Source organism: Lynx rufus, unplaced genomic scaffold (assembly GCF_022079265.1).
Source record: "Lynx rufus isolate CCGP_SWC_20201006 ecotype Redwood Valley unplaced genomic scaffold, mLynRuf1.p SCAF_3, whole genome shotgun sequence".
NCBI classification, from domain to species: Eukaryota; Metazoa; Chordata; class Mammalia; order Carnivora; family Felidae; genus Lynx; species Lynx rufus.
The window spans coordinates 33,960,090-33,983,532 of NW_025814845.1; the positions used below are offsets into that span (position 1 = coordinate 33,960,090).

The 23,443-nt window shown below is 36.2% G+C and overlaps 1 protein-coding gene across 1 annotated transcript in view; it reads right to left on the reverse strand.

The window, feature by feature from the left end:
• Positions 1-16,741: 16,741 nt before the first annotated feature.
• KCTD8 (potassium channel tetramerization domain containing 8) overlaps positions 16,742-23,443 on the reverse strand; it is a 258,584-nt gene continuing 251,882 nt past the window's right edge. The window contains exon 2 of the mRNA XM_047090476.1: positions 16,742-17,202. Within this exon, the coding sequence (XP_046946432.1) occupies positions 16,742-17,202 (461 nt within the window). The remainder of the gene's footprint in view (positions 17,203-23,443) is intronic.

Consider the following 23,443-nt stretch of genomic DNA (forward strand, 5'->3'; position numbering starts at 1 on the left):
AGTCAACAGGCTGTGACTTAGAATGTGTAATGGAGCATTAAACTTCCCATTCCCATTGTCTTTTAAAGAATAGTTTATTCCCCATCTCTATGCTCCTATCTTCCTAATTATTGCTGCCACCTACTTGAATATGCTTTCTGCTAATAATAATGCTATTTATATTTGTAGTTTATAAAATACTTGTGTTATGTGCTAAATATTGAGGATCTCCACTATCTAGTCAAGGAAGAGCTAATTCCAAAAGACTAAGTGACTTGCCAGTAAGTAGTGAATAATGAATCGGAATTCCAATTGCTATGCTTTTTACTTAGTTCTAACTTCCACTGACAATTAAGTTATAACGGTTATAAAAAGGTTATCAAAGGGTTAAGCTCACTGGAAGCGTTTGTATCAGATGTGCTGGGATATTCTAAGAAAAAGTGTATTCCTAATAGCCTCGAGTCTTTCCAATTACTTCACTGCTCTCCATACCCAGTATTTAGCAACCTGTTTAAATAGAAATTTCCCCTTTGGATTACTGGGATAGAATTCCATCTGGTCATATACAAACTCTTACCTTCCTTCCTCTGTCAACTACAGGAACAGTCTAAAACCTTCACATACTCTCCGATTTCCACAATTTCTTTGGCTTTCCATTGTCCCCAGGAAAAATGTATAGTCTGACCCAGCTCAGAAGGCTCAAGTCTCCACTGACAACTACAGTTTCATCTTTCTGCATTCTGTCTTCAAGATTTCTTTTCTTATTCCTTCAAGCCTTTCTCTTGAATTTGAAAATACTATTCTCTCTACAAAAGCATTGGGTCAGCCTCTTCACTTCCTATCTAGAAAAATCTAATTTTTTTTTTAATTTTTAAAAAATGTTTGTTTTCTTTGAGAGAGAGAGAGAGAGAGAGAATGTGCAAGCAGAGGCGGGCAGAGAGAGAGAGGGAGACACAGAATCTGAAGCAGTCTCCAGGCTCTGAGCTGTCAGCACAGAACCCAAGGCAGGGCTCGAACCCAGGACCTGTGAGATTATGACCTGAGCTGAAGTTGGACACTCAACTGACTGAGCCACCCAGGTACCCCCTCCTTTTATTTTTTTTTAATTTTTAAAATCCAACTAATTCTTCAGATGCAGGCCAGATGTCTTCTGGGAGACCTCTTTTTCTCTCAGATCACTTGAGATCCACATGATCTCCTATGGCATCTGTGCTTCCATTTTGTAAGCTTTCTTTACACCCATATTATTTATTGATATCAAACTCTGTGAGGCCATCACGTCTTTCTTACCCATGACTGTAGCATTGGTGTTTAATTTGATAGCCAGAAAAAAAAAACAGAAACAAAATAAGCAAAAATTTATAATGAATGAATGTGTAAATGGAATGGTGGGTACAGATGTGAATAAAAAAATGAATGGTTCTCCAGCCAGAGTTCCAGTTACCTTCTTTTTTTTTTCAACTACCCAATTAAAAGCCAAATACTTTGAAAACCAATATGATAAATGCATAATGCCAACCTATGGGGTGTTTTCTACGCTAATAATTTTTTATGGAATGACTATTTAAAATAAGAGAATTCATAGTTTGCAAATAGATAATGAAAAGAGATAGTGGTGGATATGGTGTAAAGGCATACTTATATCAGTCTAGGAAACTCTGATTATCTGAAATCTAAATTTCAACTATATCCTTAACTGTGTTATACATGCATCTGTTTCAGTATAGATACTGACAACAGCACATGTGAAATGGAAATTTCATCTTAAGTGGAACACAGATCCTGTCTGTTCTGTATCTATAGGTGATTTCCACTATCAAATGGAGAAATTAGGAATTTCTGCTTTAAAAATAAGTTAGCAAAACCATTTGAGTTTTTTCAGTGAAACACTTAGAGCATTAAAAGACTTAATGATGCTTTATTCATTTTGTGGTTTTTTTCAACTATAGGAATAGTGACCTACTCCTTTCTTTGAGATAATAAATATTCTTAAAAAAATTTTTTTAATGTTTATTTACTTTTGAGAGAGAGAGAGAGACAGAGTACAAGCAGGGGAGGGCAGAGAAAGGGAGACACAGAATCTGGGGCAGGCTCTAGGCTATAAGCTGTCAGTACAGAGCCCTACGTGGGGCTTGAAACCATGAACTATGAGATCATGACCTGAGCCGAAGGTGGAAGCTTAACCGACTGAGCCACCCAGGTGCCCCTGAGATATTCTTTACATAAGACTTCAAGGATGATTATTAAAAGCAAAATTGCTGAATATAAAGTAATGTATTTATGTCACACTTCATTTTTTTTCAGATCCCCAGTGGCAAGAAGTAGCATTTTCAGTGACAATTTATTTACTATTGGCAAGATTCTAGTTTAATATTCAATTAATTTAATTATGTTTTGTGTATAGGTATATTCAGAATTTTACCCTGAAATATTGCTGACACCGACTATGAACGGTTCTATGTGATTATGAAATGGCTGCTGTGTCCCTGCTTGTGCACCATCCTAGTTCAAACAGAAAAAAGTCTGGGGGTGTTGAAGTAATGAGGGAGAAGTGAGAAGGCAATCTATAAAATATGCTAATTCTTTAATTCATTTGAGACTTTATTACTGTCATATCAAAAGCATTTTGTTCTGACTTCAAATTGGAGAGGACTATTTTTTTTAATCTTTATTTTTGAGAGAGAGTGAGAGACAGAGTGCGGGCAGGGGAGGAACAGGGAGAGAGGGAGACACAGAATCCGAAGCAGACTCCAGGCTCTGAACTGTCAGCACAGAGCCAGACACGGGGCTCCAACCCATGAACCGAGAGATCATGACCTGTGCCGAAGTCAGATACCCAACCAACTGAACCACCCAGGCACCCTGGAGAGGACTATTTACCAATAAGTTTCTAAAAGGATACCCTGCTATCTTGTTACAAGCCAGTCCATGCATAACCATACACATCCTGTTCCACGTGAGACAGGTGCTCACCAGTGCTTTGAACCTGCACCTTCATTGGCGAGGGGCTATCTTGCTCTCTTAGCAGAACTTTCCAGCTTAAATAATAATACCTCCACTGACACGTGCTGTGAGCAAGGTAACTATTTTAAACAGCAAACTTTTTACTGTGGTCTTATCCGATCATGACTAAGATATGAGCTCTTCTGAAGTGATTGACTTGATTACTTAGTGTGGCAGCATCCAGCTTGGTCTTTATCACAGGGGCACATGATTTCTAGGTACTGAGGGAAGTGATTCTTATGCCATTTAGAATGCAGGAAACTCTAGAACAATGAAGGCAGTTATGAAAAATGGATTTTCTACTGATCACTATCAATCTTTGTCCAGGAAAAGAAACCTAGATATAACAGTCAGTGTTTTTATTATCATTAGATCAGAACTGCCAGTATTTTCAGTGATGAGAAATAGAACTTTCAACGTATCACGTATTCTTTGATTTATGTTATTCCACTGTAGTCTTACTTTGCATGGTGCATAATTCATCATAGGATTATAATACAATCTCAGAGTGATAAAATCAAGAAGCAAAAATATGACTAAAGAGGAAAATGATTGTTCCTGTGGTTTCTGTTCTGTAAGCGTCAAATTATGTTGTATTTGAATTAGGACTTCTGAGAAGACAGTGGAGGGAATGGATTGACCCTGTAAGAGTCTATATGATACCACTGGATAAGCACAGATTTTCTGTGCATAGAAAATATGCAATTTCCTATTTGTGAAAAATTTCCTCAGAAAAGACAAACATTAAGGAATTTCAAAACACTGATACAGGGGCACCTGGGTGGCTCAGTCAGTTAAGCGTCTGACTCTTGATTTCAAGCTCAAGTCATGATCTCACTGCTTGTGAGTTCGAGCCACGCGTCAGACTCCACACTGAGCGTGGAGCCTGGTTGATATTCTCTCTCTTTCTCTCTCTGTCTCTGTCTCTCTCTCTCTCTCTGCCCATCTACTCCTCCAGATGCTCTCTCTCTCTCTCAAAAATAAATAAATATTTAAAAAACCTACTGATAGAGTAGGAATGGATAAGAACTTTTAAAATGGCTTCTCTCCAAAAAGGCAATGAAAAAATTGGCAAAAGGGGTGAAAATAAACTTTGCAACAACTTAGGGAGTCTTTATTCAAGATGTTACTGAATCTCGGCAATCAAAGTGAGTTTTATGGCATTTCAACATGGCCTAGTCCCAGAATCCTCTCTCCTAGGTCTGTGCTGACCTTGAAAACCAACAACTCACAATCAAAATGAAAACCAGAAGCCTAACATCTTCCAGAGGGAAATGGGATGGGGCTGGGATTCTTCCAAAACACAATCCCCTTGGTTTCCTGGATAATCCCACTGGCAAGACTTGTTTTTATTTGACCTGACTCAGACTTCTTCTAGTGTAAACAGTCTTTTCTTGAAAGTGTTGTTGAAAATAATGAGTGGCAATAGTGTATTATCATAGCTACCTAAGGCAATAATAGTTGGGGCAAACAACCAACTGACCAAACCAATTAAAAAGAAAAGTTAGGGAATGATATACCCATAGGGAACTTTGAAAAGTTACAAAATAAAAAATAAAAATAAAAATAAATTTAAAAAAAGAAAGAAAATAAAAAGCTGCAATGTATTTCTGGGAACCTACAAGATCTCAAGAATTTATAGGGCTGTGTGCAGTCCTGGGGTTGTGTAGATGCCTAGGACAGACCTGAAAATGTCCTAAACTCTCACCATTGGCTGACTTTCAGGTTCTGTGCAATCTGTAAGTGAAAACCAAAATGGAGTAATAATCTGTTTGAATGTTCAAGGCATGCTCTAGCATGCACAGAAAGCTTCTTGGCAATGACTAGCAGACTTACGGTGTAAACATTTAAACAAAAGCTTGCAAACCCTTTATTTGATAAGGATCTAGTATCCAGAATATATTAAGCACTTTTACAACTTAACAACAAAAAGACAAATGATACAATTCAAAAGTGAACAAAGAACTTGACTAAGCATTTTCCAAAAAAGACACACAAATGGCAGATGAGCTCATAAAACAGTGTGCAGCATCATTAGTCATTAGGCAAATCAAAACCACAACAAAATACCACTTCACACCTACTAGGATGGCTATCATCAGAAAAACTGACAGCAATGAATATCATGATTCCCATCCCATGACATTAGTTGATGATGTCATGATTGGAGCCTCATAGACTGCTTGTAGGGATGTAAAATGTTGCAGCCACTGTGAAAAAGAGTTGGGTCATTTCTCAGAAAGTTAAATATAAAGTTACCACGTGATCCTGTAATTCCACTCCTACGTGTATCCCCTCAAGAATGGAATATAATTATTTTCTTTAAAAAGTGTATACAAATGTTCATAGCAGCATCGTTTATAATAGCCAAAGAGTGGAAACAACCCAAATGTCCATCAGCTGATAAATGGATAAACAAAATGTCCCATATCCATACAATAAAATATTATTCAGCCTTGAAAATAAATGAGGTATTGATTCATGATATAATATCCATAAACCTTGAAAACATTATGCTAAATGAAAGCAGTTCCATACAAAAGGTCACATATTGTATGATTCCATATATATGAAATGTCCAGAATAGGCAAATCTGGAAAGACTAAAAGTAGATCAGTGATTGCCAAGGGGCTGGTGGGGGGGAAAAGGGCATTGGGAAATGACGCTAATGGGTATGGACTTTATGGAATTATAAAAACGCTCTTGAGTTAGATACTCGTGATGCTATTGCAACGTTGTGAATATACTAATGACCACTGAATTGAATACTTTAAAAGTGTGAATTTTATGGTATGTGAATTGTATCTTAACAAAAACATTGAACACATTTGTTCACTTAAGAAGAGAGAGAATAAATTCATTTTGATATCAATTTTTATGTACATCAAAGATAATCAGATAATAAGGTATCTTAATAATAAGCAAAATTTAGAATAAATGTTATTTTTGGATCAAGAACACCCCCAAAAAGCTTTTTAGCAGATTCTCAAAGTATATTTGCATTCAGATAATTCAGTTTTACTACACTGATAAAGATAGATTTAAATCTTAGATACAGCAAACCCTTACATGGATAAGCATCTAAAATGTCAACATTGATTTGCTTCAGAGTTTATTTTTAATTTTTTTAACATTTTTATTTATTTTTGAGAGATAGAGACAGAAGGTGAGCAGGGGAGGGGAAGAGAGGGGAGACGCAGAATCCAAAGCAGGCTCCAGGCTCTAAGCTGTCAGTACAGAGCCCGACATGGGTCTCGAACCCACAAACCGGGAGATCATGACCTGAGCCAAAGCTGGACACTTAACTGACTGAGCCACCCCGGCATTTATTTTTTAAAATTACCTCAGCACACAGAAGTTCTCTATGAAGTTTAGCTATGTTTTTGAAACTTCTGTAAAATAGCATTTTCTCAAAAGTTTGTACAGCAATTTAACTTTACTAACAAACAAGGAGCAGCTATAATGATAAAAAATAGATACACTTTGGTTTTCTGAATCAGAAAGTTGACTAATAGTTAATGGGAGGCCATAACCCAGAATCTCACAGTTACAGCCTAAGTAAAGAATTATCATCCTATGGTAGAATAAGCTGGGAAACGGAGATCATTCATTTGTTCTGAAGTTTCACCTTATAAATTCATGCTACTTTGTTTAATCTCTCATTCATTCATTCATTTACTGATTCATTAATGTATTCATTTGTATATTTACTTGATTTAATTTGTATATTTGATATTTAATCATTCATAAGCATTTATTAAATAGCTAATTGTGAGAAATACCACTTAAACATAATAAATACAAGAATAGCAGAGATTATAACTCTTCTTTTGTGTAATTATAGAATTTATCTAAGGAAACATGTGAAAATATTTGGAGGTATAGCAATTATATATATTTCTACTAAAGACATTCAAATAAGGAAATATCTTCATGGCCAGGAGATCCTTTTGTAGGTACTTGAAAATGTTTTTGGCCAATGCCAAACATTGTTTAAAGTGTCTTACATATATTAAATCCTCACAACTCTTAGGATAGGCTCTATTATTATCACCATATTACATACACCTACTATGTGGTAGAGGTAGGATTCAAACCCAGGCAATCTTTGCTGTGTTTCCCTGGACTTTGATGGGATTATTGACTTGTTATGAAAAACCTTAGAGGGAAAAGGGAATTCCAAATTTGGAGACTAGAAAGAGCAGAAACAAATAGGAAGAGGATATGTTTGATCGGAACAGAGACTGATAGGAATTAATGACAGGAAAGTAAAATGAACAAAATGTGGCCAGTGGAGAGAGGACTGGTGATAACAGATTGGGAATGTTGGATATAATCTGGAGGCAGACAGGAGCCACTGAGAGCTTTGAGTAGGGAGTAGAATTATGGGTTATTTACTTAGGATTTAGGGATAGCCCTCAGGTATTGAGGTATCATGCAATAATGTTAGAATTATGAAAGTCAATCCCTTAGCAAATAAAGTTCGAATAAGTAGATTCAAATGATTTTGGCACTTCTGGATTCTTTTTAAACCTAAACTGTTAAAATCACTAATTAACATAATCCTTTCTATGACCACACTCTCCATTCCTTCTAGTTTGCATATACAACTACTCTTTCTGAGATCATGTTTTGATTTCATGAGATTTCCAGCCTAGTATTCACTCCATTATCCACCCCCATCCCCAATATATTGCTTTCTCTTTTATTCACTTATTTATTTATTTTTTTAAATCCCGTTGAGTTTTTAAGGTCCATCTTTTCACTAGCATAGATCTAGAGACCTATCAGATTCGGCTGTAATGTTTTTGGTAAAGTACATTATAGCTGATGCTATAAGCTTCCTATTGGTTCTCATCAAGAGGCACACTAATGCCTCGGGTCTCTCTATACGTGAGGTTGAGATTAGGCAGTGGGATCAGATACCAGCAGCCTGATCCACCCATTGTAAAGTTTCCCTTTATCTTTTCATGTATCATTTTGGCAGCCATGGATAACTACTGCTTAGGTCCATTTTTTTTTTTATCAGGGTTTGCAAAATGGTGATATTTTCTTTTTATTACTCTGCTATGAAAACAAAACCTAAAAGAAAGAAGAAAAATATGGTAGGAAAGGGCTGTGTACTATGTTTCTTTCATTCTCAACCTCTTTTTGCTTTATATCACCAGAGGACTGAACTGGAAGACTATCTTTAGTTTGGGAGAGGCAGAGGGAACATTTATGCCAGTTAGTGAATTTTGTCCCTGTCGTAATAAATATTACAATGGTGGACACACAAAAAAAGGATACGCGCGCGCCCGCGCGCGCGCGCGTGTGTGTGTATACAGGTGTACACACGGATACATGGTGACAAAACTGGATCAAGTGAGCAGGCAGAAAATGGAGGCTTCATTAATTTACAAAGTGGTGTGTAAATTTTTTCCTCAGAGGCAGTGAGATGAAGGGTTTTAAGTAGAGAAAATGAAAAATTTGTGTTGCAGGAAGATCACTTTTCTAGCGGCGTGAAGAATGGACTAGAAGGAAAATGATTGAAGGCAGGCTAGTGTAGTCCTTATGACTGAAGCCAAAGTGGAAAATGATGACGGAGTGAACTTGTAGCTGCAGTAGAGAGGGTCCTTTTATATGCCTCTAGTTTGGTGCTTGTTAAACTATGCCATAATTTCTAGTTTGTCTTCTGCATTGAACTGCAATGAATATTGAGCACCGGTGAGGGGACCAATTTGCCCAGGTGCAGGCAATAAAAGTAGATAATTTTTAAATGCCAATAAAACCAACTACTTTTTGATTATCTAAAATTAATCTACTATTTATTATCATCATTCAGCCACCATTCTAAACAATGTTAAATTAAAATACTCCTCCCCCCCAAAAAGCATGTTGTTGGTCTGAGTTCTAATTCCCTTGTTTCTTTTCATTAGTTTTAATTAACCAGTTTCCATTCAGTCTCTTAACAACATTTCAAGGAAACTTAATTTGCCTCTACCTTTACTTCCTGCTGCTGCAGAGACTGAGGGCCTTGGAGAAAAACAGACAGGGCGGATGTAAGAAGAATTAAGTTATGAGAACATAATCTTGAATATGAAAATTATTATTAAAATAGTCTTGATTGATATGTTCTTCAGCATAAGAATGTTCACTGAAAAAAGCTGTATTCAGAAATATATTCAATGGTATTTTTGTGTGAAAAATTTCCTATGATATTTTCACCTACTCCAGTCTTCTTAATTATTTGGGATTTGTTCCTTTCCTCACAGAGTCTCCTTTGCAACTTCCGTGTGTGTACAAATCCAAATCCCCCTTCTTTAACATCCCGGCTCAAATTCTACTTCTACCTTAAAACTGTCTCTTTCCTCTAAATCTATGTCGCAATGTTTGTACTTTTATTATAGACCACACTGCTTCCTACACTTTATCATAGTGATTGTGTATACATCGTCTGGTTGAAATTAAATCTATAAGCTCTTAGGCATTTTTATTATTGCTTATTTACTGCTCTATCTCCAATATATCTGGTAAAATGCCTTACCCATAGTAGGCACCCAGGAAGTAGGCACAGATTGCTTTGAGTTCATTTATATAGAAAACTGTACATGACTTTTAAGATTCTTTTGACCCTGTGGTTGTGGGATTCTTTTAACCTATGTTATGTTACGCTTCAGGTTTTTAGGACTATGTAATGGACAGGGAGAATACTTTAGAAAAAAATAGATTTAATGTTTCAGGGCTTTCTAGTAAACTCTTTCAAATTGCATGCTTTTAAAACTACTAAAACATAACTATTCTTTCATAATATTTGCTTAACTAACCTAAACTAAAAAAACAAACAAACACCAATATACACAGTCACAGGTTATGTTTCTTATGTGCTAAACAAAAAGTAAACCCTGTGGAGGAGAAGTAATTTTAAGGCCTAGTTGCTGAATCTCTAGCAGGAGGTGCTAAAATCACATTCATCCAAATTGGAACAAACTGAGATATTTTTTAAATACTCATTTGAGTAATCTCTCTGTGAGGGATTAGCAGTGAGGACCAGTGAGTAGGATTTGGCCTGAAAACATTGCAAAATGGCTTTTAGCATATAGTGAGGCAGCAGTGGTGTCTATTGTGGATTGCTGAAGAGATTCTTACCTGGAAAAGTGTGTTTATTCATTTGCCAAAATTATTAATAACCACTGTGTGCTAGAAACTGTCTACTGATTGTTTCCTCTCATTCAAAGAAAAGTAAGATCTTAACCTACATGAAAAATCTCTCAAACTAATGGGAAATACAAATGTATATTGTTACCCTTTTATATTATGAAACATAATACATACATCGAGTCAAGATGTTTTGTAAATGGTCTGAGATATCTGAAAATAGAATGATTAATAATTCTGTCCTGAGGGACTAAAGAAAGTTTTGGAGAGTAGGTGTCACTGGAACCAAAACATGTAATATGGATAAGATTTCAAATGTGAATGAACTTTGTATGTGTGTATGAGTGTGTGTTCGGAGGGTGATAAGTTTTACTTTTAGCAAATCACTAGTAACTGGTGTTCAGAGTTTGTGAACCTGGAAAGGACAGACTGGAACCTGGAAAGGACAGACTAGATTACAAATGGTCAGAAACTCCTTTTTCCTTTCATGAAGAGGTAGAGTATATTTCCAAATCCCTTGAATTTGAGAAGACTTACTTTGACCAATAGAGTGCAGGGGAAGTGATATAGTATGAATTTGGAGCTTGGCTTCCAGAGGCCTTACAAGCTCTGGCCTCATGTGAATAAATGTGAGCTAGACCACTGGAGAGGATATGTAGAGAACTGAGGCACCCTGACTGAAGCCTGTCAAAGGCCAAATATGGAGTGTGGTCATTATAGATTATCTAGCAACTGACAATTACCAGTAAATTGTCCAGGTGAATAAGCCATGTGATATTAGTGGGAGAACAGCTCAGCTGATTTCAGCCCAAACTGTCAATCCTCAGGATGGTGAGTTGATAAATGGTTATTGTTTTTAGGTTGCTAAGTTTTGGGAGTGCTTTGTTGCCCAAGAAAGTTAAGCTGATATGAAACTACTTTATTGAGGGTCTATAATGTGATACTAGAATGTTTGGATTTTATTATCCAAAAAGTGGGGGGCTCTGATATGCCAGCCATGAACAAATGGAATTTGAAATTAAAAACACACTGCAATTTACATTAGTACCCTTGAAATTAAATGCTTACATATAAAACCAACAAAATTGGTACAAATTCTATATAAGAAAAACTACAAAAAATCTGATGAGTTAAATTAAATACAAGCTAACTAAATAGATAATCCTGGGTGCCTGAGTGGTTCAGATGGTTGAGTGTCCAACTCTTGAATTCAGCTCATGATCCCAGGGTAATGGGATCAAGCTCCAAGTCAGCTCTGAGCTGACAGTGGAGCCTGCTTAAGATTCTCTCTCTTTCTGTCTCTCTCTCTCTTCCCCTCTCCCTCTGCCCCTCTCTCCCACTGATGTTCTCTCTCTCTCTCTGTCAAGTTAAAAAAATAGATATAGATACAGATGGTATAGATATAGATTAGATATAGATAGATATAGATATAGATATAGATATAGATATAGATATAGAAGGAGATATCCCATGTTCATGGATAGAAGATGCAATATTGCCAAGATGTCAGTTCTTCCCAACTTGATCTATAGATTCAATGTAATACAAGGCTAAATACCAGAAAAGTTTTGTTTTGTTTTGTTTTTTGGTGGATATCAACAAACTGCTTCTAAAGTTTATATTGAGAGGCAAAAGACCCAGTAGCCAGCACAATTTTATAGAAGAATGAAAAGGACTGACATTACCCAACTTTAAGACTTACTATAAAACTATAGTAATGAAGACAGTATGGTATTGGTTTAAAAAGTAGATATATAAATCAATGGAATAAAATAGACTTATATAAACATAGTCAACTAATCTTTGATAAACAAAAAGAAATGCAATGGAGCAAATGGTCTTGAAACAACTGGGCATCTACATATAAAAAAATGAATCTCATACCCTTAAATATTAACTCAAATGAGTCTCAGACAAAAAAAAAAAAAAAACAATGGATCACAGACCTAAATTTAGAATGAAAAATGACAAATCTCCTGGATAGGAGATTACACAGAAGAAAAACTGATGACCTTAGGTATGGTAATGACTTTTTAGATACAACACCAAATACACTATTCATGAAAGATAGTTGATAAGCTGGATTTCATCAAAATATTTAAAAAATTTAAAACTTCTACTCTGTTAAAGACAATGTCAAGAAAATGATAAAATCAGCCACAGACTAGAAGAAATATTCATAAAAGAAATATCTGGTAAAGGACTGTTATCCAAAATAGACAAAGAACTCTTAAAATTTGGCAATAAAAAACAAACAAAAAGCCTGATTAAAAACTGGGCCGATGATCTTAACAGACATCTCACCATAGAAGTTATACAGGTGGCAAAAAACCATATGAAAAGATATTTTACATTACATGTCTTCAGTGAAATGGAAATTAAAACGAGATGTTACTACAAATCTATTAGAATGGCACAAATCTGGGACACTAACAATACCAAATGCTGGTGAGGATGTAAAGCAGTAGGAACTCTTATTCACTATGGATAGAAATGCAAAATGGCACAGCTACTTCAGAAGATGATTTGATGGATCCTTTACAAAACCAAACATGCTCTTACCATATGATCCAGCAATCACATTCCTTTGTATTTACCCAAAGGAGCTGAAAACTTGGGTCCCACAAAACCTGTACATGGAAGTTTACAGCAGTTTTATTCATAGTTGCCATAACTTGGAAGTGACCATGTTGTCCTTCAGTAGGTGAATGGATAAACTGTAGGACATCCGGACAATGGAATATAATTAATTCAGCACTGAAAAGAAAAGAGCTATCAAGTCAAAAAGACATGGAGGAAACTTAAATGCATATTACTAACTTAAATAAGCTAATCTGAAAAGTCTATGTACTGTACGAGTCTGACTGTACAACATCTGGAAAGGGAAAAACAATGTAGGAAACAGATCAGATGTGTCCATGTAGGTTCATTCGTTGCAACAGGTGTACTAGTCTGATGGAGGATGTTGATAATGGAGGAGATTAGGAATGTATGAGAGTAGTGGTGTGGGGGAAATCTCTGTACCTTCTCAATTTTGCTGTGAACCTAAAACTACTCTAAACAAGTCTTTTAGAAAGTGGGGAGCCTTAAAATAGGTGTGTAATGCAATTGTGTCAATTTATCTGCAACCTGAAAAGGCACAGTAGTTATTATCTAAAAGTTTTGTCTTTTGCTATGTTGCTAAGCTGTACTTTTCCTAGCACTGTGGCTAGAGAGAGCAGGATTGTGTGTGTGTGTGTGTATGTGTTTTCTGCACCTGTTACTGTTTCTGGGGTACTAGGTGCTTTTTCAGCTCCAAGACTGGGATATATGATGCAAAAAGAAAACCCAGGAAACTCATTACCCTGTTGTTCTTTGGGTCGCAATATCCTTACTTAGCCTTCCTTCTTCTCTCAGCCTTTCAGAGCCTCTTAAGTGTGTTTGTATATAATGTCTAGGATTTTTAGTTGTACTTAGTGGGCAGAATAGGGAAAAGTGTGTCTAGTCCATTTTTCCAAAATTGAAAATCTCACAATTAATTTTCATTTCCTTTTCTCATCTTGGTATTCAATATATTTCTGTTTAAAATAACAACAATAAGATATCAGGTCACAAGTTGAGTATCTATACCAAAGAAAGGTATACCATGTGAACTCCATAAATATTCAAAAAATATATATGTGAGCTCCAAAATACATTTATTCTCCATAAATACTCAACTTCAGTACCAGCTTCCAGCACTTTGGACTTTTGGTGATTCTCCAGATTTTATCTCTTGATTCTTTGCTAAGGGAGATTTACCCATCAATTTTAGCCCTACTCATCTTTAAATCTGGAGTCTCCTTTTCTTTAGGGAAGTGTCCCCATTCTAACCACCTTTCTTGATACCCTTGTAACCCCAACTGGGGCTAGTCAGATTCTAGCCTCTGGAGAAAACACAATGGTTTGGGAGAATCAGACCATTAAGTTTCTTCCCAAAGGTAACAGCTGGCAATTCATATTTCTTGAATGTGTTGCTAACCTTTGAGCAACTTGGTGTATGGCAAGTGTTCAGTACACTATTATTGAAATGGGTTCTGATTTACTAAGGACTAAAAGGATAGACATTCCTACTGTCATCACTTCTCTTGTGACATAGAGATAAGAAGATCTGAAATAGTCCACATTTACTAAGTTCTTGTCATTGCAATTCTATTTTAAGTTCTATGTTTGGAAAAAATAGAGCAGGGTGTAAGGTGTTTTTCAGCTCTATTCCCTGCCCTCCATTGCTGGGCTTTGTATAGCAAGATGATTACCTTTATAAATTACATTTCCTATGCTCCTTTGCCAACTGGCTTCCACTTATATTGGAACAATGGAGAACACTGATGGGATATTGGAATGTGGGAAGCCAGGATAATTCCCCCCCCCACCCTCTTTTTGTTTCGGGAGGCATTGGGAAGTGACTGTGATTCTTTAGTGGCTTACAGTTCTTACTGGACAGCTTATTCCTCTCTATTCTACATTCCCCATCTGATAGCCTTGGTTCCTGGGTTCTAGAAAGACCACCACTTCTCCTTTTCCCTCAATCTCCAGGAGTGGTGGTGATGCTTTTCTTCAATTACCTCAGTTAAGTCTTTTCTATGATATCATCCCCGTTATCCCTGAGACCACACAGGTCATAAGAGGAGGGACTTTTAAACTGTGGCAGTGTAGGAGCGCCTGGGTGGCTCAGTCAGTTGAGCATCTGCTTTGGCTGAGGTCATGATCTCATGGGTTGTGGGTCTGAGCCTGGCATCAGGCTCTGTGCTGACAGCTCGGAGCTCAGAGCCTGGAACCCGCTTCGGATTCTGCGTCTCACTCTCTCTCTGCCCTTCCCCTGCTTGTGCTCTGACTTGGTCTCTCAAAAATAAATAAACTTTAAACAATTTTAAACTGTGGCAACCTAACCACCAAGCCTTATTCATTTAACCAGCATGTTGCAGCTACATCAAGCCATGGCAGGACTCCCAACCTTCCCAAAATAAAATGCAGAATTGGTCAGTAACTCCCTAAAGTCTTACAGGTAATTCAAGGTCAATCATATGCCTGGGTTTTCTTCAATAGTCCACTGTAGATGATATTTTATTTAATAGTAAGTGTGAAACCTAAGGCTATATTAAAAAATGTATGCAGATAAAAGAATTTGAAGTCAGTAATGCTTATCTCCCTATATTATACTAAAGAAATGATACCACGAGTGCTGCTCAGCTTGTATAAACTAACCACAGAGGAGATGAGCTCTATAATTCTTGAAGATATTTTTACCATCTCTCATCCTATTCTTTAGTAAAATTCCATGATATTATGTATTTCTTTCCGTAGAAATGGTGAGGCAAAAACTGTGAAAGCTTATTTCCACATATGCAATCAGAAAGAAATCACTTGTCATTCAGGCTGACCTTTCAGCTTGCTATTAACGTTTTTGTCTCTTAATTTGCAAGAGGTAACTTCCCAATTGTTTTGGGGGAAGCTTTCAATCTGGTTGTCAGCTAAAATAAAATTTTAGTGCATTCTTAGATGAAGTCTTTTTCTCTTGCAGGCTAAGGGTTTATTAATCAATCCCAGGGCTATCTGGATTGGACTCCATTTTGATTTATGTTAAAACTCTAACCTGTCAACATCACGGTTGAACGAAATCATTCTCCAGCTTGAGATTTTAAAGGAATATTGAAGACAATGTGACAATTGAGTATTTTCAAAGAAGAGTCAATAGAAATCAAGGAATTCCAATATATTTCCTTTTTTTAATAAATACATAAAGCTTTTTACCATTTCCCTCAATTATTTTGATTAACATGATAATAGTATCTTTCAGAGCATTATTATACCAATTTTCACAGCCTGATGTAAGGACTCATTTCACAGAAATAATCATGACTAGCATTAATAGATGAATGTCAGTGCCATAACACAACAGCATAAGGCATATTTACACCATCTTAACATACAGAACACCATACACATACACAAAAAGTCACAGATCCAGACAAATAAAATCAATCTCTTAGACAGTTTACATTTATAGGCTTTGCCTGAAACATTTTTTTTTACTTTATTTTTTTGTAATTTTCTTTCCAAGCAACAAACAGATCTTCCCTATGTCATGTGATTTATTTGTAACATTGTGTTCATGCAAAAATAATACTTGTTTTATTGCATTAACATTTAAACAGTTTTGGATTTGGGTCCCAAAACCATCATCTAACATTTTACTTGATGTTGCTTCATCCATATTGTCATTTTAGTTGGAGTGATATGATGATTTGTTTTCGGTGAGTTACAAAATGACAAACATATCCAGTTGACCACAGTTCAAAAAATCAAGATTCTAAGCTTCTGGATCATGCACGTTTTACTTTCATTCTTGCAAATGGTTTGAGTCCGATATGCCATTTTGGTTAAACATTTATTTATTTATTTATTTATTTTCTCTTTTCAAAATCATACTTCTAAAAACAACAACAACAACAAAAAAGAATGAAAGAAAATACTGTCCCACATCCACTGTTCACAAAAAGGAAGAGCAGCAAGAATCACACTGACCGTTGTTAGGATATAGTCAGGTGGCGACACCGTAGTGAACATCGAATGTCATTGAAATACTGCAGGAATGTGACTATTACTATAACCCGTACTTCTGCAACAGTTCAGATTGCCACTGGCGTTTGCGCTCTGGAAAATAATCTGGAATGTGGATTTTTTTAAAATCCTGAATACACTTTTTCATTTCTTCTTCCACACTCAGCTTCTCACAGACTTTCTTTTTGGACAGATTTGTTTCCCGGGACTTGCTGATGAGTGTCTGAAAGAGTTCACTGTTTCTGCGTTTGTCGGGTGGGGGCATCCATTGCACAGGTGCTTTTTTGGAAGGGCGATCCAATGTTAAGGTGTTGGGCTGGTGAGCTGTCGCCTGCTGGGCATTGGGTGGGTTGTCCTGGGGAGTGCTCGCCTCTGAGTGGCTGTCACAGCTGGAAGTGGAGAGCTCATTACAGGAAGTCCCACTTTCACTGCCTTTATCTGTGACTTTGTCATGTTTCCTATCTTCATGTTCTTGTTTAGGTGACACTATCTTCTGAGGTGGTCCTAAAATGAGAAAAAAAGAAAAAAAGAAAAAGTAGAACAACTAAATAAGAAGCGGGAAGGTTAAATTAAATAAGCTTTATATTTTTAAAATTTTAAACCAAGAATATTTATCTTAGAAAAATGTTCTATGTTGTATCCGTTTATATTTGAGGGATTGAATACAACACCTAGGTCTAGTAATGCACCTTGAAACATGCAGCATCCTGTTTAATTATTTATACAATCAAGTGTGGGAGGTTTTCTTAAGTGAGTATTTCTGCCAGAATAGATCATCAATAACTTTATACTAAAACGATTTTTGTTATTGTAGTTACTAGATCCTGAAATCCAACCAGATATCATATGTAAATATTTTGTTAGTCCCATACCTGTTTCATTAGACACTTTGTTCATTTCGGTTCTAATTATTGGGCTAGGAGTCTTTTGTGTATATATTTTGCACTATAAAAGCAGAAAGTACCATTGCTCTATTTTACAAAGTAGCCGTATTCTTGAGGCCAGAGGTCCAACAGCATTGTTTATGTTTCCAAGTGGGAGACTGGTTTAAATCTTATCCTCAGTCTCTTAATCTTGTTTCCAGTATTTCCTTGAAGAGGGTTATGAAAGTGATGTAAGATATATAGGTGCCTATTATTATGGTGAAAAATCCAGCAGAAATATAGTATTTTCTTAAAATACAAGGCTTATCATTTGAGGTAAATTGCCTAGGAGGACAATTTTCAGAAAGTGATAGTTTGCGAAGATAATTATTTCAAACACACAAATGGTTTATTTTCAAGTGGGAGCATATCTTATTCTTTTTGATTCTGCTGTGAGATTAGGACTTCCATTTAACATTTACTGAACACTACCAGATACCCAGAACTATAATAAAACCTTGATTAACTAAAGCCCAACCACTGAAAACTAGGTTATTCAAATCTTATTTTTCTCTTGTAGTCAACTTTTGTAAACACATTATATAAATCAGAATGGGGAGTGGGGAAAGGCATCAGTGTTTTTAAGCAAAACTGCCCAGACGATTCTACAGCGTTGAGAACAATTGGTCTAATTCATAGGGTCTCAACCTGGGCCACATATGGAATTACCTGGAAAGCTTAGATTATTGATGCCTTGGTCTCAACCCCAGACATCCTAGTTTAATGAGATGGCACCCTAGTTTAATGGCCATCGGGCCATTTAATAGATCCAGGTGATTTCAACCTGTAGCAAAATTATGAACCTTTCCTCATTCTACTATAATTAAATGAGTTCATAAGCAGTATGAATACTTTATACTACTCAGAAAAGTGAGGAAACAAACCAACTTTACTGAAAAAAAATACTCTTCATAAAAGCATGTACTATGGGCAACATGCTCTTGGGTGTCATTGCCAATTTTCCCATTTAAAATCAGAAGAAACAAAAGGAGATACTGAACATTTGAGTGGATGAAGTTTGAGTTGGGTAGGATTAAAGATTTAAAATACTTAAGAACTTTTTGGAATGATGGAAAAACTCTATACCTTGATTGTAGTGTTATAGGACTGTAGGCATTTATGAAAGCTGATAGAATTTTATAACTAAAATGGGTGTCTTTTGGTAGGTAAACTATATCTCAATTGACATAACCAAAAGCAAACAAACAGAAACCCTTAAAGAATATGTACCTATTTGAGGGAAGGTCTTAACTAATATTTCATACTTCGTTTGCAATACAGTAAAAGTATAAGAAATGCTGATGCTTGTGAAAGCTTACTAAGAAAGCATACTAATACATTTCAAGAACGTTGCAACCATGAATTAAAGAACACAAAAACAAGCAGTTTTTTTTAAGCCTCTGTCGTTTTCTTTTATGCTAAGAGAGAATGGGAGTGGATCTGAGGGATGGGGACAGAGAAGATACACTTGTAGCATTCCTTGTTGCCTTATTCAGGTTCATTCTGAACACTCCTCTGTCCTTAGTAGTTGATGGGCACAAACTATGTCCTCAGACTCCCTTGCCTTCTGGCGGTCAGTCGAATTCAGCCAGTGACAAAGACTGGCAAGACCATGCCCTCACCCCATCCCACCCCCAAGATTTCTCTGACCTGGGTGCTTTCCCGGACTAGGAGGCATAGCCCTGTCTAGCAACTCTCTTCACGTTTCCCCTCTCTCCCTCCCTCTTCCACTCCTATTTCCATATTCTATTAAACAGAGGTTCACATCTTCAGGTCGACAAGCGTTAACCATGTCCACTGTAATCGACATGAGGGTATTGCCACTCTGTTGTAAACTGTCAGTAATTAACGTTCCTAAAATTACCCAATACGATATCCCTTCTCTTTCTTCTGGGACCCTGACTATTAGACCCACACCGGAACTAACCATCTTTTCCAGCATTATTTATAGGATCAGTATTTTAGTGACATCAGATTTTAGTGGCAATAATATTTAAAAGGATATGGGTTTAAAGTCCTAGTGACCTGGAATCAAATTCTAGTTCTCTGGAAAATAGAGTGGCCTTGAACAAGATACATAGCTCTGCTAAGCCTCAATTTTCTTATCTGTAAAATGGGGTAGTAGTACTTTCCTCATAGGGTTATTTTGAGATTAATTGAAATACCCTACAAAAGGGTGTAGTGCAATAAATCTCAACAACGAGAGTGTATCATTGATTTCCAGGCCATCTCAGGAGATTTTGAGTTTGCTGAAGGAGCTCTGGGTGGTGGAGGAGGTGCAGAGTCTATTTATATAATTATCTTTATGGGTGAGTGTGACCTCAAACTAGCATAATGCCCACTAGGCCACTCCAAAATAGGATATCAATAAATGCTCTTTACCCTTCCTGTCAATCTCCTTCATTACTTCAACCTGAAATCCCTACAGAAGAATCTATGATTTCGTTCCCAATAATGACTAAAGGATTAACTGCAAATGCCTGGGAAAACCAATTTATATCTAAGGATAATTGAATGATGAGAAATCATTTTCTGTTAAGAGGCAGGGGAATAGACCATTTGATAAATATACCAAAGCAGAAAAGTAATAACATCAGAGTGGAAAACAGGACAGAGAAAGGGTAGTAGGTACCACCAGAGCAAATGCTTCATTCCATTTTGATTCACTGGAAGGAAGATGCTGAAAGACATATGCTAGGGAGGGTACAGAGTCACATAAAGTCCAAGTGTTAGCTAAATAAATTACAAACAATTATTATGCCTAATGGCATTACAATTTATTCATGGAAATAAGCTTCCTCCCTGTCTTTCCAATACACACACAGACACATATAGAAACCCCACAATACAGCAGATGCAATATATGTATGTATGTTGCAAATGAATTGCTCTTGTAGTATAAGACAGAACATCCAGGAAGACTTCTTTAAAGAAGGCATTAATCAGTTTGGCCAATGGAGTTGTACTGAGTTACCACTATATTCCAGGCACTGTGTTTGGATCTAGAGGAAGTTCATAGCAGGTGCTCTGGTGAAGTTCGAAGTCTATTTTATGATATTTTATAACATTAAGTGTTTGAAATGCATGGACACTTTAGAGTATCTCCCACTATAGATTTTAAACTCTGAAAAGAAGGAAGTGGGAACCTGAATTTATCTTAGGAGCTTCTTTTTTCTTTTTTTTTAAGAACTTAGAATAGGTACAGATATTAACCAGAAACAAATATACACTTGTGTTTTTCATTCCTTCCGTTTCATAAGCTATCTTTAGGTAATGTGGGCTCACATCAGCAGACCAAAGTGGCTCAGATGTTTATATTATGACTTAAAGAAAAGTGCTTAACTTTATTTTGTCCACACTTTTGAATGTACAGAATACTATGACAGTTCTCTGTGTAAATCAATGGGAGTAACAAATAGATTCCTTTTAATTGATGTCAGAATTTTTGATAATGCATAACATATTATGTATTATTATTGCTATTTGATTAAGCATACTTTAAGTAATTACTGATAACTTAGTGGATTCAAATTGGGGCTAAGATAAAATAACAATGATTTATGGGTTTTTTATGACATGAAATTTAAGAAAATTTAAATAAATTAAGAGGAAATAATGATTTACTCTAGTTGCTTAGTTTTCTTTTTTTTAATGTTTGCTTATTTTTGATAGAAAGAGCACAAATGGGGGAGGGGCAGAGAGAGAGGGAGACACAGAATCTGAAGCAGGCTCCAGGCTCTGAGCTGTCAGCACAGAGACTGACACGGGGCTTGAACTCATGGACTGTGAGTTCATGATCTGAGCTGAAGTCGGACGCTCAACCGACTGAGCCACCCAAGTGCCCCAAGTTTCTTAGTTTGCTTGGGAATGCCTGCTAATTGTAGACTTCCAGGGATAATTTAAAACTTTTATTTTATATCATTCCATTCAATGATCCAAAGCCACATGAAATACTTTAAGTACAAGATGAAAAGTAATTTAAATAGCACTAAGTCCTGCATATATGGGAACAGCATATGTCTCAGAAACTTCTCTGTGGTCTCTTCAACTAGTAATAGAATAAAACATATACCTAAATGACCTTCCTAAAAGCATTTTGGTCCTGACTTAAAGCACGCATTGGATTTAGTTTAAGAAAAGAAAATGAAACATGATTTGGTGGGCTTTCTCCCATCACATAAATAAGTTCACCAGTAATTATTAGAATAAGCAACAAATCAATGAATAAGCCAATCTTTAACTTATTGAGGATTTAATCTTTAAAAGGAGTTGATTATTTATAAGTATACATTACATATGTATACCTAGAAACTTTCTAAAAAGTATTTGGATAAATCTTTTCATTTGGCTATTTCACATTAAATAGATTAGGATTTTCATCTAGGAGTTGATCATCTTTCAGTGGTAATGACAGACTTACCTGCAGGTCAGCTAACTAGGTCATGCATGCCTCTCCACAATTATTATTTTTCAATTTTTCCTTATTTTTTAAGGAACAGTTAGTGTACAACATGCACACACATACACACATTATCTTCATTTATTACACTCACATTTTTTTTCAATGTGGGAAAGGCCCGGAAGGTCTGTGTTTGAGCTTGGCTAAGCCACTCTAAGAAAGTATTTTGTGCCCATCATGTAACCACTCTAAAATTTGATTTTTTTTTTTTGGTTAAAATGTTGGGGTTTGTCCCTAAGATCCTTTATGGTATAAATTTCAATAATTCTAAATTATATAATGAATAAGAAGGGTTTTTCCAGGCAATAAAATTCTAATCAGATTTTAACATATAACAAACACTAAAGAGTTACCACTAATAAAAATTACCTCTTAAAATGTGGAAACAAATTCAATTTCCCCTAAAGCACTTCACAGCAGTACAGGGTTCAAGGATAACTTTCTCTAAGTTTACTGATAGGAAGTGTAGTTTAGAAGACATTATCAGTGTTTTGTTGTTGTTGCTGTTTGTTTGTTTCATTAACTCTGTTCCTGTCGTGGAAACACAGCAGTGAGAATAACATGTAAAGCAACACAGTGCAGACTGGCGGGGCTCACATCCTAGTTCAACAACTTACCAGGTGTGACTTCCTTGGGTGAGTTTCTTTGGGCCTCTGCTTCCTTACATTTAAACTTCTCGGAGATGTGGCAAGGATTAAATGAGCTAACACATGTAAAGCATTTAGGAGGGGCCTGGCATGTATAAATGCCCAAAACGTTAATTACTACGACTAGCAAAAACAACCCATGCTATTTGGCCATAGCATGGTCTATTTGTTTATCTGAATATTGAGAGGGCTAACAGAAGAACCCACATACTTCCACTCGAATTCTGGCTTTACACAGGCTACCTACGGACACATAAAGTGCAGGTGTCTTCCAGCTTCTTTAGGCCTCAGTTTTGTGTCTGATAAAAATGAAATAAGAATATAGTAATACCTAGTCACAGGGCTATAATCAGAAAGGAGATACTGCATGTTGAAGCAATCCGCTGTGACGTTCTCCACAATAGGTCTGAGAGGCTATGAAGTATTAAATTTTCATGCCCGAAAAGGAATTTATTTGAGAAAATAAAGCACAAAAGCTCTCTTTTAAGTTATTAAGATGTGTGAATTAAAGGCAGTAGTAAAAACATCACATTAAACAAAATAAAATAAATTGAAAGTATCACAATGGGCCAAAATTGTAACATAGGGCGAAACAGGGCTTTCAATTAATTCCATTGAATTTTATTGCACTGATACGAAAGGGCGGAAATTACAGCTTGTCTAAGTCATTTGGGTGGCTAGTGTAGTACAGAAATTAAATGTTAATATTTTCATCT